Consider the following 19,786-nt stretch of genomic DNA (forward strand, 5'->3'; position numbering starts at 1 on the left):
CTTTGTAACAACATCATGTATGAATGGTCGGTCGGAATGAAGTGAAATTTGGTATCCGAGGGGTTTTTGGGTCAGATATGGTTTGTATAATAGTTTCAAGGATCTCACTTTTTATGAAAGGTTTTCCCAATACAAATTCAACTTTATTTGTTACGATTTTCATAAGATTCTATTCGCGAGAACGATGCAGTTAAGGACGTGTAGATAAAATTAATCATTTATTGCGATTTATACTTAAGAAGGTAAAACGAAGTTTACCGGGTCAGCTAGTTTAATATAGAGTCAAAATAGGTGTTCGGTAATTGCTTATTCTCGACAACATGTATGATATAACTAACCAACCCAAGAGAGTTAGTTTTGGAGGGCAAGGTACCGTAAACTGGGGAAACATTGATAACTTTTTTAATTCATTTTCGAATATTTTGGAAGGGGTTGCTTTTTTGTAACACTAAAAAGTTTTAAAATACTTACTGAGGTAAGGAGTATAAATCATGATCATTGATAGCAGAATACTCAAACGACATTAGTGGCTTAAACCAGGGGTGAGCAACCAGCGGCCCGCGGGCCGCATGTGGCCCGCGAGACCCTTCTGTGCGGCCCGCGAAGCTTTTTTCAAATGTTCATGCCTAAACTTTTTTCTACAATGGATTATTAGGAAAATGAATATGGCATGGTCAAATATGCGCTAATCTGCATTTTCCCAACAATCATTCAGATTGTTAACCTTTTCCCTAGCTTTTAAAGAATTCATTATGTTCTGTTCAAGACATAACTGCAATATTGTTTATTGGCATAATGTAATATTGGAGTTTTTTTTATTATTTAGGAATCATGATACATTTTTCCTAATAATTCAACACCTACAACTTTGAAATGCAAAATCCATTAAAGTGAGGAAGAGCAGCTAAAAATCGGAAGCTACACATGATCAAAGGAATTTCGAAATCCGTTAGTCAAGTCATTATTTTCGTTTCAAGCAAAAATAAAGTTTAATGATAAAAAATATGCTCAGCAGATAATATTTTTAAATTATTCTATCGAATTCGGCAAAAAGGATGGTTCGGTTAATATTAAAATACTGGAAAAAATTAAAACCAATACCTTGTGAAATTTTTTTTATTTCTGAATAATGACGAAAATTACGAAAGTTGAAAAATAATGACTGGGTGAACGTTTTTGAATTTTTTATCAACTTGAATTATCCGGCATCAAAGTTACCGACAAAAATCAAAGTTTTTGATAAAAGCAATTGATTTCTGAAATTTTGTGATTCGACCCAAAAGGTCTTTGACAATTATCTGTGATGTTTTTTTTCAGAAATTTAATAGAAAATTTATAACAAACATCGATAAATTGAGTTATTTCACTTTTAAATCGCATTCCCCATTACCAAAGTCATTATATTACTAAAGAAATTTTATCCCAATAATATCTAAATAAGATGAAAAAATTTAAAAATCTGCATAAAAATTCTAGAATTAAGAACGTAGTTTTGTAGATAATTGCTTAAAAATATGTGAAATTGAAAATTTTTCTGTGATTTCAACTACCTTGTTCAATTTCAATTTAAGAAACGGGGGTTTTACCGTTTGAAGAAAAAAAATTAGGCTTTGAGGACAAGTTTTAATTGTGGAAAAAATCCCACAAAGTCAATTAGCGATTCAACTTTCAACGCTAAGAAGACGGTGATTTCTTTGAATACACATTTTTCACGCAAAAGATGGACAATGTTGCTACATACATTTAGGGCCAAAAAATATAAACACTTCTGAATATTGGCCTCAAAAAACAAATGAAATTTTACCTTCATGCAATTCCCTAGGGCCTCCCACTATTCCCATGTCCTTTTTTGCTTCAAACCTAATAATTTCATAGTGTTTTAGCCATTTGTTCTATACAGGCTTTCTCATATAAAATGTCCGTTTTTTTTAATATCCAAAAATTATCACAGAATTAATATAAAAATAACTCTAAAACTATGCCTATACAAAGGAAAAAAGTACAACTTTGACATAAAACAACCCATTTGCTTCAAAATGCTATAATTTTATCAGGAGAGGTGTTTGTTTGTGAGTCTTCGAAAAAAAAACAAATATATTTTGAAATTACATTTTAAGTAATATAGGCTTTCAAACGTATTGAACAGTTTTCAGATATTTTAACTTCAGACTTAGTTAATGACAATTATCTGCAAAAATTTCATGTTGATCAAAGTAACCCCGGTGATCAAAGTTCCCCCATTTTACGGTACCTTTAATTTTGAGCCAAAATTTCCAAAAACCCGCATTTGTTGTGTAAAATAACAATACATGATAACAGTACAAATAAACAATACATGAAAAAGAAGCCCAAGGAACCATAAATGTGTGTAAACTCAAAATAAAGTTACACAAGCACATATTTCATATTTTTCGTCTATTTCCGATGTGAAATAATTCTATTACCACTTAGATAAGCTTTTTTTATAAAAACCAGCAGGAACGCAGCTACTTTTGGGATATTTCACACCAAATATGAAAAAAAAAAGATTTTATGTGAGCCAAGTTTAGGTATTCTGTACTTTTTCGACAAGATCAATGGTCATGAGAATTGAGCCAAAGGAGATATGTTAGGTGAACCATTCATTTTGGTAAAAAAAAATCGAGGTTTTGCCTGTTACAGTACTTGTGGTGTGAGAAGGCATGAATGCAAATTAACTTCTCAAAACCAGGAATAGTTTGTCTGATGATAGCACAAAATTATCATTAAAAATTTTAATTTCCATTTGCTACGAATCTACCGCAACATTTGGTTAAAAAGTGTATCCAAACATATTGAAAACCCTGTAGTTGTTGCTATCATTAACTGTGGAGTCTTAATCAATTTCAATTGAAATAAACAAATTTTTTTTTTGACTAATCTAAAACTGGATTATAACTTTTAATTTAAATTATCATTGTGTGAATGATCTGGAGTCAATATTGATGATATGATTGGTGTCGATCTTGAAACTCAGCCAAACAAAATTTCTAAATTTGATTTTTTATATTATGTTGAATGGCATTATAATATTTGAATTTCAAACGAACACTCACATATACATTTCATGATATTATTATAAATCTCGAGTTTCAATGTAAATTTTTCAATGATGGCTCATAATGAATTGAAAATCTCATTTATAATTGAGAAATAAAATTCAATCTATTATTTAAATTCATATATCGCTTTTATTCTGAAATCAGAGCTTGTTACAATATTATGATTTTTAGTTTTGATTCATGATTTTTCTTCGATTGTAAAAATATTTAAAATAACGAAAAACCTAATAAGCAACTTACGATTGGCGATATTGGCAACAATGATAATTTTTTTTATTCTTTCTCAAATTATATGTACACTGATAAATCATTTCACACATTTTGCAAAATTGTTTCACACATTATCAGCAAATGTATGGAGCTGTCAAACTCGAGTGTAGTTTTCACACACCATGCAAGTACGAAATTTACAAATTATCCGAATTCGCGGATTAAGGGAAAAGTGTGTGAAATCACAAAGAGTTATGCGCGAGCCAAGCACGAATCATCCCTAAAGTCGCCTCAAGTCATGATAGAATAATGGCAAGTTATCATAAAGCATTTAAATTTTAAAATTAAATCGACTAACGCATCAATTTCTCTTTCAGATCCGGCCTGGTATCGCCGGCCTGTTCTGGCTGGTAGAAAAAGCTTATGAAATTGCTCAAAACAGCACTTAAATTGAATAAATTACCAATCATGTCCGAGGATTAATAAAAATGAAACATTTTAATTGCAAATCATGGTGTTTTTATATCCAAATAATTGAAAATAAGTTTAACTATCACCTCCCGTTTACCTAAATTGAACTGTTTTGCCATTTTCACACATTTTCCCGTTTTAAACGCATTTTGCATAATGTGTAAAACGCCCACATTTCGTTTCTTTAAGCGGTATTTCCTATTAGTGTGCAAAAGTACCTTCACACATTTAATGTGTTGGTCTACTTATTTCGATAATGTGTGAAATTTGACAAACTAATGTGTGGAATGATTTGTCAGTGTAAGGTACACCAGAGCAATTGCCGACAAGTGCAAACGAAGCCATCAAAAATGTTCCAAAAAACATTTCATCCAAAAACGTTGACCGTTTCCCGACGTATCTTTTATTTGTTTTAAAATTTTTGAATGATAATTTTTACATTTAATTTTTAAGTTCCATTTAAGTTCCATTTGTTGAGTATTTAGTCGATTTCGATACTTAAAATGAAATTGGCTTTTTTGTCTATAAACTTTAAATACGTCAATAAGTACCTAAGTTAAAGCGTTTATTTTACCAAAGATAGAAGGTCTATGCATCTTTGAAGCTTCGTGTTCTTTTTGGTCCTTTTTATAACAAAAAGTTGTTAAAAAATCTATCTATCATAAATCGATCCTCAAACTTCGATTTTTTAGGTGGATCGATCCTACGACCGTCCATTTAAATCGATCTTGAAGGTTTATCTTTTCCTGAAGGTAAAAAAAAATCCTAGTTAGGAACCATTCCAGGCGACCACCCGGCGATTCGGTAGTACTTATTTTTCATTATCTACTGAAAAATACACTGTTTCAAACATCACTTCAAATTATAATTTTTTTCGTTATATTGTTTATTGAGAACAAACGAATCGGAAATGTGAAATTGAAGGAACAAAAAATTTAAAAAGGACGCGTTGTTACTTCACGACGTCAATCATTCACATAAGAATTATTTTATCGAGAAATAAAATTTAAATATTAAAGGGGGGGGGGGGGGGGGCATCACCTAAGCTCAAAAATGTAAACTTTGAAATTCTTAGGCAAATTATTAGCGAAAACTTGAAAATTTTGCTCGTGTATTTTGTTCTCAAATCTACAAAAAAAAATTGTTTTAAAGAACCCCCGATCAATTTTATTTCCTGAATAGTTAGTTGGATAGGGGAGAGTCTCCTCTATAATTTGGCAAATTTTCAGAGATGCCGATTTATTCTTTTCAGAGGTAAAAAAAGACACCGTGAAATAATGTTCAATGTGATGCTAAGCACATTATTGAAAAATGCTGAGAAAATTTTCTAGGCACCTAAGTAAATGGAATACGAATACGAAAAAAATAGACTGTTATTGTCTCTGCAGTTTAGTTACTGGTGAAAAAACTGATTTAAACCGACAAATTTATCAATTTATTCACGCAGAGATTAGATATTAATTTGAAAATGCCCATATTTAGTTGCTTGAAACGAACGATTTGTGTAAGAGAAATTTGAAAGCAAGTTTGGTACAATTTTATCATTTACATTTTTAGCTAATTGGTATTTTCCGGGTCCGGACAAATCCGGTCTATTTTATCGAAAACCCTGGCAAAATCCGGATATTTGATTTCAAAATTGTCGACAAAAATCTGGCAATATCTGGGCTAATTTGGTAAAAACTCAGGGAATACTCAACAAAAATGAAGAAAAAAGACTTGAAAAAAAATTTCATCAAAACTTATCAGCAGATTTTAAATTGAATTTTAGGCTGCCATAAAACCTTGCATGATTATTTTTATAAAACTTGTTAAAAAAAACTTGTAAAAAAATGAAAAATCAAATATCTGTCAAACGACATACCATCGAAGTTCTTACCTTGTTTGGTTTCGAAAAGATTTATTTCTTTATTGAGCTCAGTTTTAACTTTTGAGAATCAGGAATTGGTCCATGCGGAAAAAATGTCGGAAAAAAATTAAGAAAAAAGACTTGAAAAAAAAGAAGATTTCAAATTGAATTTTGGGCTACCATAAAACCTTGCATGATTTTTTATATAAAACTTGTTAAAAAAATCGTGATGGACGCATAATCAAAAAAAAATTCAAAATAATAATTTTTTTGTTCGATTTGCCATATAAGGTGATTGAATACGGGCAAAATACGGGCTTTTTTCAATGAATTCCGAGCAACCGGGGCAAAACCGCACTTTTCCCAAATTTTGTATTAAATATCTGGGCAATCTGACAAGCTTATTAATGACACGTTTATATACTTACAAGATAGCTATACCGGTTCCTCCTCCTCGCTAAACTCATTATACAGATTCCAGTGACCATGAGCTAAAATTGAAACCACGAGTTAATATTTTTAGAATCCAAAGTTCAAACTGTTTAACGTCATAAAACCTACCAAGGTGGCTGGAACAAAGGTGGGCACCGTCTCGAAGTAGCCCACGGTACTGGTGTAAGAGCGCAGCAGGAAGTAGATCCCGAGAAAGAGGATCCCGAGCAGGCAGGAAATACCGCCGCATATCAGACACCAGATGACGTACTTCCGCACTCCGGACGTTACAGGAGCTGCAAGAAAACGAGGGGGTAATGACACGTTAGTGAATGGAAACTTCACATCGTTGATGGTGGGCTTGTTCTATTTTTCGTGTGAATAATATGATAATGACCAGTGGTGGCAGACGGCGGCCGGGGTGCTTCCACCGGAGGAGGGGCCCAAGTACAGGTGGGAACGCTGTACTGCACGACTTGCATGAAGGGATATCCGTGCATTTTTGCTTTATTTTATTTCCTCTCGGAACTATAGGGTACTATGTATATTATAGACTTTCTCGTATAATACTGATTCTTTCAGGCGAAGTGTTTCTATTCCATTTTTTTTATATTCGAACACTAAACAACATAATACTGACGATTTCTACGAATCAATTTCACAATTTTCTTCACTCGAAATGTATACAACAAAGGGTAAGCGTATTCTATATTGATTCTACATCTAGGTTGTACTATGTAATTACTAATTTGTCACATTTATTGTCCTTCTTGGGAGCATTGCGTTAAGATTTACTTCCGCAAACTCTTAACGCCCGCGGGTACTTTCGATTGCCACTTTACAAACAACATCTGCCTGTGCAGCTAGTCCGCCTAAAACACTTATTATACAACCACTTTTGTGAATTGCCTCAAATGAAACACGGAAGTTTTCTTGGTTAAAATTCGTCTCCTAATACAGCACGCGCCTCGAATGAGTGACATCCAGCGTCTGTTGTCGACGGATGAGTCAATTCCCCAGCAGCTAATGCACGAAATAATTGGATGTTCCAGGAAAAAAGCACTATTTTCAACCTGGTCGTCATTCGATGCACCACCAACTTTTCATCAGTATTGTCGAATGCCTATTTTGACAGACTCCCCCGCACTGGCGCTATTAATATACACATGTAGGCATCACCGCTCCCTATGGAAAAGAATCCTGACAGAATCCTTCCCCTGATGCCACCTCGATCGACTTGATACGACGTACTTATGTGATGGCATCCGTTTCCCGTACATTGCACCCACCCACCCAACAAGGATGGATGGGAGGAAAATACAACCCACTCCCCTTGCCTTTTCTTAGTAGAAGCCACACACACTCATACAATCACCGTCGTCGTCAGTAGCAGGCAGGGCAGGCTGAAAGGATAATAATAAGAAACCCCCGACCACCCAACAACACTGTCATTCGAAGGATGATAAGATTGAGCGCGTGTTTAAGGGGCGCAGAATCGAAAATGTGATGTCTTGTGTGGATGCTGCTAGTGACGGTTCCAGACGGCAGAGTGCGTTTCTCATCTGTGAAAATGTTATTTCTACTAGGACTCCATTTGATTTGACCGGTGTAAAACCAAAACCTAACTAACTTTTCCCTTCAACTATTTCTTTCCAGATCAATAAATATTTTTGGAAAAATATGTAAGTGTATGTAAGTATTTTGGAGTGTTTAACTAACAGTTTACATCAGGGATGAGCATAGATGTTGGTGCGGCCGCAAAGCTTTTCTCAAGTTGTATTTATTTTATCACTTTTACCTACGATAGATTGTTAATTATCATAAAATACTAGAATCTACAAACTAAAGCAAAAATAAATGATGTATCGGAAACTTATTTAAATATGCACGTCACTTGTTCTTAAATTCATTTATCCAATAATCATTTGGATCAAGACCTTTTTTCCAGTAATTTACGCATTTAGAAAAAATGTATAATTTTTAAAATCTGTATAAATTTTGAAGACTTAGAAACAACCTAGGTTCTTTGACGAAATTTAACAATCTGTAAAATATGATTTTTTTTATTTATTTCATGCCGATGATGTTACATAGAACTTTAAGTCCAAGTACACGTTATTTAACTCTGTATGAGAAAACCGGGTTTTCAAAGTAAATTTCAATCTAAGAAAAACTTCTCAAAATACGCTCGAAAAACAGAAATTTTACCAATGAATTACCGTTACAAAGACATCAGTTTCCAATAAAAAATATGTTCCTCTTTTTTAAGTTAATGGAGTTGTAAAGTTTCTGCAGACCTACGGGAAATAGGGAGGGGGAAATAAGGGAAATAAAACCACACCGGAATTTTTTTCAAGAAACGTGTCAATTTTTTTTTTGAATAGTAGAAAGGTCTTGAAAAAATTCGGAGTTCTAAGTAGGCTTTGCCCGGATGGGAACGCGTTTTTCTGTCTCTTCATTGCTGGTGATTTTTTTTTCTTAAAAGTACAACTTTTAGTGGTTTTTGGAATAAATTGCAGTGGAATTTGCAAGAAAACTTGAATTTCTTTTGTCGTGTCATAAGAACTAATGTGCGAAATTAATTGATTTGTAGCAAGAAAAGTTAGACGTTCGAGCAAACATAGAGACATAAAACGGAGGATGGCAGTCGCCAGGGACGTCATGGGCAAAAAATCCCGGTGAGAGCTTTCAAGTTTTTTTGCTTTACTTTGGACCCTTTGACTTTTAACATATGGCTTTTGATGCTATGCTTTTTTACACTTTTAAGGCTTATGAAGATTATCTTCATTTCCTGTGGTGCCAATGCAATGGTCGATATCGTGACTCTTTCTCATTCTCCCTTAGAGTGAGTTCACTGGTGTTGGTAAAAGTGGTAGAAATATTGACATTTTGAAAATTTTTCCAAGTAAAAATGTTTTCAAGATCCTTGAGCGTTGTATTTTTTTTAGAGCACTGTTTCTATTTCAGCCGAATGTGATAGAAATACGTGTTGTAGAAAAACTTGAAGGCCACAGATCTTGAAAATGTTTTTGCATGGCAAAATTTTCAAAATGTGCTAAAAGTGACAAAATTTCTACCACTTTTTCCCAACACCAGTGAACTTGCTCTTATATATACGAATTTCATATTTTACACAATTCCGGCGGAAAATGCGGATTGCAATGGAAGAAGTACTGACCATAGCTCGAAGAAATCATATTCGTTGACCGCAAAAGGGCATGAATGAGAGAAAATAAATTTCTTCCCCACGTGCTTCGAAAGACGATGAAATAAAATCATGTTTGCCTAGAGGAACTTCATAATGACAGTGAATACATGCTTTGCTTTGGTCATTCACTCCACACTCATTCAATCGAAAAAGTTGTGACAGTAAACAAAACACACAATCAGGTCAATTGGATTTTACATGATCGGATGTACTTTCTATTCTACCAGACAACTGAAAAAGTTTTCTTCAAGATTCCTAACTATGACGACTATACGTTACGGAAACACCCAAGATCAAAGGACCGTATGCGGCCGAACAAACCGGAACCGATGGAACCGGGTATTAATGTGCTGCTGATGGTGACCATAATGTATGTACCAAACAAATTAGCCGAACAATAAAATAAATTTTTAACATCAATTGTTTTGAATTTTTCGCATCAAACGTGACATATCCTGTTTTTATAAGCTTATCAGCTGAGATTTTTTGGCCGTTTACAAAAATCCCTATTTACAACAAATGAAGGGCCCTATTACATAAGACTCCAGTCACTTTCGAGTCGAGCGAAGTTTCGTATTACGGTAGTCGAGTGAAAAAGCCAAGTCACGAACTTTCAAGCAGTCGACTCAGTTGAGCTACTCGACTGAAATTCGACTCGACTACTGAAATACCAAAATGGCTCACTCGAGTAAAATGACTCGTGACTCGTCTTATGTAATAGGGCCCTAATTCTCAATTATTATTTCCTTGGTGCGGGCTGCGTGCGCGTGAATGTAGTAATTTTATGGACTGCTGGGATCGTAGATAAATCCATGCGTTATATCCCCTTATTCAGCGCCGCGCGTGAGATGACGATAGTCGAATCACCCTAGTCACCCTATTCCAGTAGTCGCTTTAGGTGAGAAACGCCTTTTAGAATGAACTTTTTGAGTTCTTATCCTCATCTAGTAATCAGCTAGGCATGAACCTCTGTCACATCGGCTTCGGGAATAAGGTGACAAGACTCACGTGACTCCGACTCGACTCGATTATCGTCACCTCACGCGCGGCGCAGAATAAGGGGGATATAGTAAAACAGGAAGCTAAAATTTTATGAATATGAATTATTAATATTCGAACAATATTAACATATATGCATATATTTGTGTACCGTCGAGCGATAACCGGACCCTACGTTGTGTTTAATTTTTGTTTCTTTCCGGATCCACTCAGTTTCAAAAAACTAACGGCTTACGCAAAGGACTTGGACTTTATTCGACCGACATTTAACAAATTATGTTCCATTTCAATGGACTAGATTTATTGCCAAAGACTTCTCGGAACAGACTGACAAAACGGAAACTGCTAGATGAGCTCGTTCCTACCCGCCGACCCTCATTGACAGACAGTGCGCGCTTGTGTTGGTGCAAGCGATATTCGCAACTGTCAGTTGATGGGGTTCGGCTACTTAGCTCTACCCTGGGGGAGGAAGACTGAAATTTGCTGTATCGTTTTCTGTATCGTTTTTTTTACTGTTCGGCAAAAAGCCAGCAATTGTTGAAAAGATTTGTAATCGTTCAAATTTTAACTTTTGATGCTAAGTTTCGTGTAGCGAGTCACGTAACTCGGATGTTTAGGTGCTAATTTTAGATTTAGCTATATTTTTAAAACAACCATTAATCAAACCATTTTTATTTATCGGCTTCAAAACTTTGACGAAATTTGAGCGACTCAATACGCCTGACCATGCAAGCATTTGCCAGAGCAAAACAAAACCTAATTAAATCATTGTTTTATGCAAAACAAGTGCTTTTCAGCATCAAACAAGTTTTATTAAAAATCAATAAATAAGAAAGAACAATTTTGAACCTACGCACTGGTCGGTAGATTGATGAGAGAAATTTGACGTTTGAAAGATTTTTTTTCTTTTTTTATTCAGTCTTCCTCCCCCAGGCTCTACCTAGAGATTACACCGCAGGAGCGGTTTTTTAGCAGTGGGCGCAACAATTTGGTTAAGTTATATGTAAAAAATGCAAAATTTTTCAGAATTTTTTTATCAAGTATTCAAGATATTTCAAGCATTCAGAAGCATTTGAATTGTACAAGCACAGTAAATAAAGTTTTCTATATTTTCAGTAGTTTGGTTTTCAGGTTTGATATCAAGGTTACAGGAAATCAGTTAATCCGTGAACGTCCGTTACTTTAAATCTATTTTATTTCCGTTAACTAGGTTATTTAAACTCCAAACATCTAAACTCCTTGTAAATTTGTAGCTGCAAACTTATAACATTTCATCTTAATCACTGGTATGTAGCATAACACATATTTTTTTCTTTTTAAATGTAAATACTTATTACAGCTAGACGATTTTTGTAGGTTTTTTTTAAAAAAAATGTGCTACTGTGTTATCACAAAACCATTTTGAATGGATTTCATATACACATGTAGATAGATTTGATAACAACGCCAAATCTGAACACTCAAATAAATGAGTCCAAGATCAGCTAGGGACACATTAATACAGAACTGCCTAAATACAGCTCCCAATTTGTAAACTTATACCTGTTTAAGGCGTCTAGGTTCAATCAGGAGTTTCAACAAGAAGCGTAGGTGTTTTAGGATATGTGGAGCTTAGGTCTCAGGTTGTTGGTTTATTTTAAAGTTTATTTTAAAGAAATCAATACTAGAAAGTCGGAATGAAAACTTGAAAAATAAATACTAAAGGGCCCCCGTGAAATAATATCTAGATTAGTTTTTGTCTTAAAAAAGTTAAGGGGGCCCCCAAGAGCAGTGAAGGAGCTTTCCCACATTTTGCGAGTTGAGAATATCAAAATCTTCTTGACAAAACTGAAGTCGCAAAAAAATTAAGAAGAACATGAGACAAAACACCTCAAATTTTCATTTTTTATCGAAACATATCAGTTACGATGCTCTGTACAGAACAGGTAAAATAAAGAAAAAATATCTCCTGATTTTCATTATATTCAAACGTCTTGCAAAACAATAATGTTTGTGTTTCCAAATTATGGTTTATTGTACTAAAATAGCAGCTAATTTCGCTTTAACTATGATAAACAATTCAAAATTTTACCCGGGCAGTATCCAGGTTAATACCGCTTATTATAATAAATTTTGACCATTCAATCATTATTATTGAAATTTTCATTGATTTATAAATTCTAAACCCTTTTCTCTTCCTATTTTTGAAACTAAAATCTTAAAAAAACTGTAGTTGTTTAAATTGGACCAATCGACAGTACAGTGTTTCTTTTTTTGAATTTCCATCCCAATTTCTGTCTTAGTCTTGAAATTTGTATTGGAACATTTTCAAATATTTTAACCAAAATTTCATCATCTACTGAAGTGAATATCCTGAACTCAGCATATTAGATATTTTCCAAATGATCATTCTCAAATTATCATAAAAACGTTCTGATAGTTGAGTTGCTTGTATAATTGAGTGATTTTCTTAATATGAATATTTCTATGATCTTAATCTTATCTTCTTCCAGATTCAATTCATTGGGATTTTCAAGTCTTGTGTTGTAGGATCTTTGTTTAAAATACTAAACTCATTTGGATTCCTTATCTGATTTTTTTCAATTATAACTGGTTTTGTGTTTCAAACATTTATTCATTATTCTCATTTTTTTTTTTCAACCGATCATTTTTGCAAAAATACCCCTTTGGCTTTGAGGGCATCGAATGAAACTTTCGTCACATTTTTTATCTGATGAGAATCATATTCAAAAACATCTCATGAAATGATTTTTTTTCTGTGTTTCAATGGCATAAATTGAAGTTCACATTTGGTGCAATTTCTGCTTTTGCTCTGATTGTAACTTTGTATCTCTTTTTTTTTATAAATTTTATTCATATTTTGTTTCTCAAAACTTGATTTGAAATTATGATTAAGATTTTAGACACTGAATTTTGGTTCTTAATACAACGTGATTTAAAGTTTTGAATTCATAAACTCTTATATCTGTATTTCTATGGAATGTGGATTTATTTATTTTCGTTATAATTTTTTAATGTTGTTTTCTATGTTTCCAATCTTAATGATACTTCCTAATTGTCACTAGGTGAATATTTCTCGAATAAGCACGAATCAAACGATTAATGATGATATGAAAATCATTCAAAATATCTACCCGGTATTTTTTTTTTAATTAGAGAACTTTAGCTGGTGATAAAAAATGAGAATTACTTAAATTTTGCATTTTGCAGCTTAAATCAGAGTTTTCATTTCTGAGAAATATCTAAACTCTTCCGCAATGTTTGCACGTGATTGTTTAACAATTTTTATTTGAAGATACCAGAAACTATTATCTACGCAGACAACATGGCTATTTGAAGATAGTATACTGAACTCATTTCCAGTTTTTTAACACGTTTAAAAGGTTTTGTATTTTCTGGATAGCATTTGAAAAAAAAACGAATTATAGGGGCCCCTCAAGAAAAATTGCCCCGGCCCCCCCGATGGCTTAATCCGGCCCCGCTTATTATTCAAAATAACCACTGACAAACATTTATCAATCTATTTATTCAATTTCGGTTAGTATTGATATTATCAATTTATTTTATTTTATTTACATAGTATTTGATATTATCAAATAACATTTGAATTTGTTTGACATTCTGTTTCTTACTCTGTTTCAGAATCAATTTCTACGTTCTTGTTATACGAAATTACATTTAATTTCAATATTTCTCTTTTCAAATGATGATTATCAATAAAGCTCTGCAAAATATTAAAAAGTGTTATTTTAAGTGCGGCCAGCGCAGAAGATTTTCAATTCAATGTGGTCCGTAAGATTGATAGGCTTGCTCACCTTTGGTTTACATGTTTAGGAGGAATATGCGCCTATCGGGCTCAATGCGCCAATTGAAGCCAATTGAAAGAATGGCTGATAATTGATAAATCAACATTTATTTTCAAACAATTTTTAACGGTAATATTCATTAATGAAAAGATATGATAGAATTTCATGGAAACTTACAGTCAAATTCTTGACTCATTTTTGTAAAAAAATCAAGAGACAGAAGTGCAAAAATAAGGCAAGACAAATTTTGGGGGGTTTTCTTCGCATTGTTTCTGTAGATGGATAAGTTGAGGACTCGTGCATACACTTTTTGCAACTAGTTGCATAAATGACTGTTTCAAAAACCGTTAAAGGTTTTAGAATTGTAGTTTACAATTTTTTGTTCACACGTTTTTTATATTGAGATGGTAACATGACATGAGAGAGTTGCATCAAATGAAAATTATAGTAATGGGTGTACCAATTTTTCATTCGAACCCCTTGGAGCCAAAGGGGTATAAATGCATAAAAGCTGATTTCGAGAAAAAAAGCACTTGAAAATCGTTGTGATCCAGTAAATTCCACAGACGTGACTAAATTATGATTCTCAGACAAGATTCAGCTACAATCTTTTATTATAAAGTTATTTTAAGTTCAAGAATTTTCAAAGGAGGCTGTTTTTAGAACTTTTTATCAATCTCCATTTTCTGAGACAATTCATACACCTAAATTAAGCTTTAAACTGGATTTTGAGTATGTTAACGTAAGGTGTAGGCAATAAAACTATAAGAACAAAAAACCAATTTCATACCGGTTCTAGTGATGTAACTGCATTGGCGGTGTGATTCTTGACACAAATATGACAAAGAAAGGATTGTAGCTGAATCATATTTGAGTCACGTTACAAGCTTTCCAAAACTATCCAAATTTTGTAGAAATTGGTCGAGGAACAAGAGATTTTTAGCGAAAAACCTGTTTGCCGTCATTTGACCGCTCGCGGTATGAATAGGTATATATGAAGTGTAGATATGTTAAGTGTTAAACTATATGGTTTAATGATAATTAATTGTTTTACTTTTTCACGAAGATACTATTGTAAAGTTTTTAGTTTTAATTAAATTGTCAACTACCGTAGGAACATGAAAACCATACCATTTTCGGCGCGCTGCAGCGTTCTCGATCGTGGCGCGGGTCTCGGCGGCAGCGGCGGTCCCCGATCGTCTTCCGAAATGATTTCCTCCTCCAGCTTGGTGCCGCCACCGGAATCGCTGTACACCTCGATCCGGTTGCTGTACTTTCGCTCGTCGCTCGTGGTATACCGAGCCGGGGAGTTCAGTCTTGAATTATTGGAATTATTGGATCTGGAAAATTGTGGGAAATTGTTTGATTGCTTGTTGTTGTTTCGTTGTTGCCATCGTCAAGATTACGTACAAAGCTATTTTCTTATTACTATCTAGGTTAATATCCAGCACACTGGGGGTGTTTTCGTCGCATGAGCCGGGCAAACTGGAACCCTGCATCATCGAGGGCTGCTTGGTGTTATCACAGGAACTGGAACTGGTCGATGGCATATGGCGATGGTGATGTTGCAGCACCGCTATGCTGTTGTCACTGTTGTAATCTTCCGCCTCGGCACTGGTGATGTTGTAGGCCGGATCATGATGTTGCTGATGGTGGTACCGGTGGTTGTGATGGTGATGATGGTGAACTTGCTGCGGCGGCGCGTCCAGTATCGTCTGAACCGTCATGGTGGATGGAATTTGTGTTTCTATTACAAACTGCTAGAGAAGAAAAAAAGGCTCAGCCTTCATTCAGCCGCAGCATTGTTTTCTCCGCAGACGATGATCTGAAGGGAGAGAAAATGAAGGGAAAAACGAAACGAATTAGAAGACACCCTCAGCAGAACGAAAAACGAAAAAAAATATCGGTACAGGAAGTGACTAAATGAAGATCGGTCAATATAATTACAAAGTGAAGAGTCACTTGATCGATCGATCGATCGAGCGCTTCGGAGAAATATTCTTTGAGGAAAAGCCATTGTGCCCAAAACCCCCTCGCCAGAGAGTTCAATCCGGAAAAAGCTAGGAATTGTATACATTAGACAACCTTGCATGCGGTGACCATCTTGCCATATTGGTCTTGAAAACTAGACCTAGATGTGGTGATGAAAAAATTTTTGTTTGAATGTTCAATGATTATATTTTTAATGCATGAAAAATATTTCCAACTTATGAAAATGTATACCTCCTAAAAAGATGTAAAGAAAATTTCGAAAAGATTTCGCAAAAATATTTAATGATCTATACCTGTATATGTAAATATGTATATGTATATGTAAAAAGCAATTTCTGTATGTTTTTTTTTTGTTTGTCCTTCATAGGCTCAGCCGTCTTAAGACCAAGAGAGCTGAAATTAGGCACGGTAAGTTCGTAAGATTTTTTTAGTCTTGTTTGTGTTGAAAAAAAAAGGACAAAATATACTATCAATCGAGATATTCTACAATAGATCAAATAAATTGGACGCAGTGAATTTGCTCGTACAGGAATCGAGATAAAAAAAACTCTAAGGATTATAACCTTCATAAATAGAATTCAAAGTAAAGCTGTTATTCTAATATTTGAAATATTCAATCTAATACAGAGCTGAGTAAAAATCATTTAGTTTAGCTTCTGAGTTTCAGGAATCAATTTATCGATTGATATTCTGATAATCGTTTGTTAAAGCAGATTCTCTAGAAGATGAAAAAATCATCGAAGGATCCGATTTTCGATTCTTGCCTCAAAATTTTTGATAAAATTTAGTTTTTAATTTCGTATATCCACCCTTATTCTCGTTTTCGATCGAATGACATTCGTTCGAAAGTTTCCCCAATTCGTATTCTTGTTTTCGTTCGAACGTTTTAGAGCAGTTCGATTTTTCGAACATCATTCGTCGGGTTCGTTCGAACGAATTTTCGCATTCTCGTTTTCGATTGAACGTATTTTTCCTTCCGCCTGACAAACGCAAGTCAAATGCTGCGAACGGCAGGCGTTTAAAACAAAAGAGCCCTTTTACCAGAAAAATCGGGACATGAAATCGTAACATTGGAGGAAATAAGACAGCCAAAAAAGTATCACACAAAAAACAAAGCATTTTTGTTCCAGATTGTTCTTATGAAAAATGTTGCTGAAATCTTCATTGATGGAATTTATTCGGCCGATCTTATTTCTACTATGGGTTTACAAACCGAAGTCTGATGCTGCGAACAAAGGGCGTTAAAGTGAAGTTAAAAACGGTTGTGACTCAAAGAAATAAAAATTATGTGGTTTTATAGATTCCAATAAACCATTTTTTATTTCAGAATTTTAATGTTTTTTTCTCCAAATTTGTATATCGGAAATCAGCGTCATTCAGCCTTCATGTAGTTCTGGAACTTCTTTCTCCTTCGTCGGGAAAGCTTTTAAGAAGCAGCAGCAATTGCATTCCCACTTCCAAATAGTATCGGCTCCGGATCTTTGAACGCAATCGAAACAGTTCAAATCTTCAACGGTTGCGGCTGCTGCTGCTGTTAAAACAATTTTTTACCATACCAATTCCGTGCGTTGTCCTTGTTTTTCCAATTCTATACAGCCCTCCAGAAGGTTGTTCATTTCCGGCCAGCTTCAGATAAAAAGGGATGATGTTGGATTTCTTGCTGCCAAGTGCGGCGTTTCCGGCCAACTCCAGCCCTTTGTCCGCGGATAGATATATCGGGGCACCTGCTTCGGCTCGTCTGGCATAATTTGTTTTTTTCTCAGGAGCTGCTGAATTCGACGGGAGTTCACAAAAATACACCATTGTTTACATTCAATTGCTGTTATTTTGACATTTCTCTGACCTTCGAAATTACTAACTTGATCTGGTAACACCAAATTCGAAAGTATCGCATTCGAACGAAAACAAGAATACCTTTTTCGAATTCGATCGAAAGTATCCGTTCGAACGAACGACAGATACGTCGTAAACAAGAATAAGGGTGATCAATTATTCAGTGGAAATAAAAAAAACATTTTGGCTTTTATGCGAATTGTAGAATGATTTGAAATATTTTTCTAGATTAAGGTTTTTTTTTTCATTTAAAAGAATTCTAAATGAAATTGCGAAACTACAAAAAAAATCTTTTTTACCATTAGTTTATCTATATATATAAAAATGAATGTTTGTCTGTCTGTCTGTTCCCTATAGACTCGGAAACTACTGAAGCGATCATCGTCAAAATTGGCATCTGAGGGTTTTTGGGGCCGGCGGTGGTTTCTATAATAATTACAACCCCATCCGACTTAAAGGAGCGGTAGCTTCCATACAAAATTTGTAGTTTTTCGAATCAAATTTAAAGTCATGACATCCATTTTCTCGAGATTTTTTCCATTGGGCGGTTTGTTTTTCGTCTCCATGGTCGAGGCGTCGCGACCCAACGTCGCGAGAGGATAGTAACCATGGCATAGCATACTAATCAGTGGGAATATTTTGGCGCGTACCTATTTCTCAACCAAGCATATTTTCAATGCAAGGCGTGGCGATATGAAGCCTTGATGTGATTTTTTTTCTTCTTGGTTCTTAGCTCATTTGTACAGCACATGGTTATGAATGACGCCCAGATGTGTCCTAGATTGACATTTTGCCGATCGAATAAAAACATTTACATTTTTTTTGCCAAAATCTGAAATTGAAAGCGATGGCATCCATTTTTAGAGATTTTCTTTTCTTCGAGGGTTTGTTTTTCGTCTCTCTGGTCGAGCAAACGTCGTCGCAAGTGGATGATAACCAAAACATACTGTTCATTGATCGCTGGAAAAATTCATTTTCTCAACCAAGTACTTATATTTCTTTTGCACGTGGGGTTGATATGCAACCTAGATGGGTTTTTTCTTGCTTAATTGTACACAGCACATGGAAATAAATGACGCCTATAATTATCCCATATTTAGTTCGTGTTAATGTAGGTAGCATTTGTAAATTTAGTTCTGATGCTAATGATATAATGGTAGGACACTTTGCGGACAAAAAAAATACAAAAAATATAGAATTTACTTATAATTTTTTTAATCCATTTCACCTACAAGGATATTTTTGAATCATATTGATAACAGAAATATGAATAAGATGTTTTCTGCAGAGGTAGATTGGAAATATTTTGATTATCATGTAAAAATGTACTTAACTGAAGTTTATCAAGCGCCATTTAAAGTTGAAGAAGATAAAAAAATCCGATCCGACACATGAACTGATCAAGAGCCTTTTCTCTAAATTAGATAAGATAGGACTGACGTGTGCATAAGTGAAAGGTATCAGTGGAATAAACTGATTTTTATTGACCAAAAGTGAGAGAAATCATTTTCCGAAAGAATTTTCTTCCAAGGTACACTAGAGCATAGAGCATGTTCAAACGTTCAACTTTTCTCTGTTACAAACAAATAAAAAAATATGTTTTCTTCTAGAAATTGTTTCTTCGGCCCAAATATACAACTGAAACGAATCTAGAAATGAAAAGGGAAGCTTTTTATCTATATATATATATATAAAAATGAATGTTTGTCTGTCTGTCTGTTCCCTATAGACTCGGAAACTACTGAACCGATCATTGTCAAAATTGGCATTTGAGGGTTTTTGGGGCCGGAGATGGTTTCTATAAAAGTTCCAACCCCATCCGACTTAAGAGAGTGGGGGCTTCCATACAAAATTTGTAGTTTTTCGAATCAAATTAAAGTCATGACATACATTTTCTCGAGATTTT

The 19,786-nt window shown here is 34.4% G+C and overlaps 1 protein-coding gene across 4 annotated transcripts in view; it reads right to left on the minus strand.

Annotated features, from left to right (window-relative positions):
• Positions 1–19,786, minus strand: part of LOC129755835 (uncharacterized) — a 59,074-nt gene that overhangs the window by 4,770 nt on the left and 34,518 nt on the right. For 3 of the 4 annotated variants that reach the window (XM_055752518.1, XM_055752519.1, XM_055752517.1), the window contains exons 2-5: positions 15,466–15,880; positions 15,187–15,395; positions 6,172–6,338; positions 6,039–6,101 (exon numbers count right to left, since the gene is read on the minus strand). In XM_055752518.1, coding sequence (XP_055608493.1) covers positions 6,039–6,101; positions 6,172–6,338; positions 15,187–15,395; positions 15,466–15,782 — 756 coding nt within the window. In that variant the 5' untranslated portion in view covers positions 15,783–15,880. Of the gene's footprint in view, positions 1–6,038; positions 6,102–6,171; positions 6,339–6,439; positions 7,282–15,186; positions 15,396–15,465; positions 15,881–19,786 lie in introns of those variants that run through there. The other variant, XM_055752520.1, reaches the window with a different exon arrangement.

Source organism: Uranotaenia lowii, chromosome 3, assembly GCF_029784155.1.
Source record: "Uranotaenia lowii strain MFRU-FL chromosome 3, ASM2978415v1, whole genome shotgun sequence".
Classification (NCBI taxonomy): Eukaryota; Metazoa; Arthropoda; class Insecta; order Diptera; family Culicidae; genus Uranotaenia; species Uranotaenia lowii.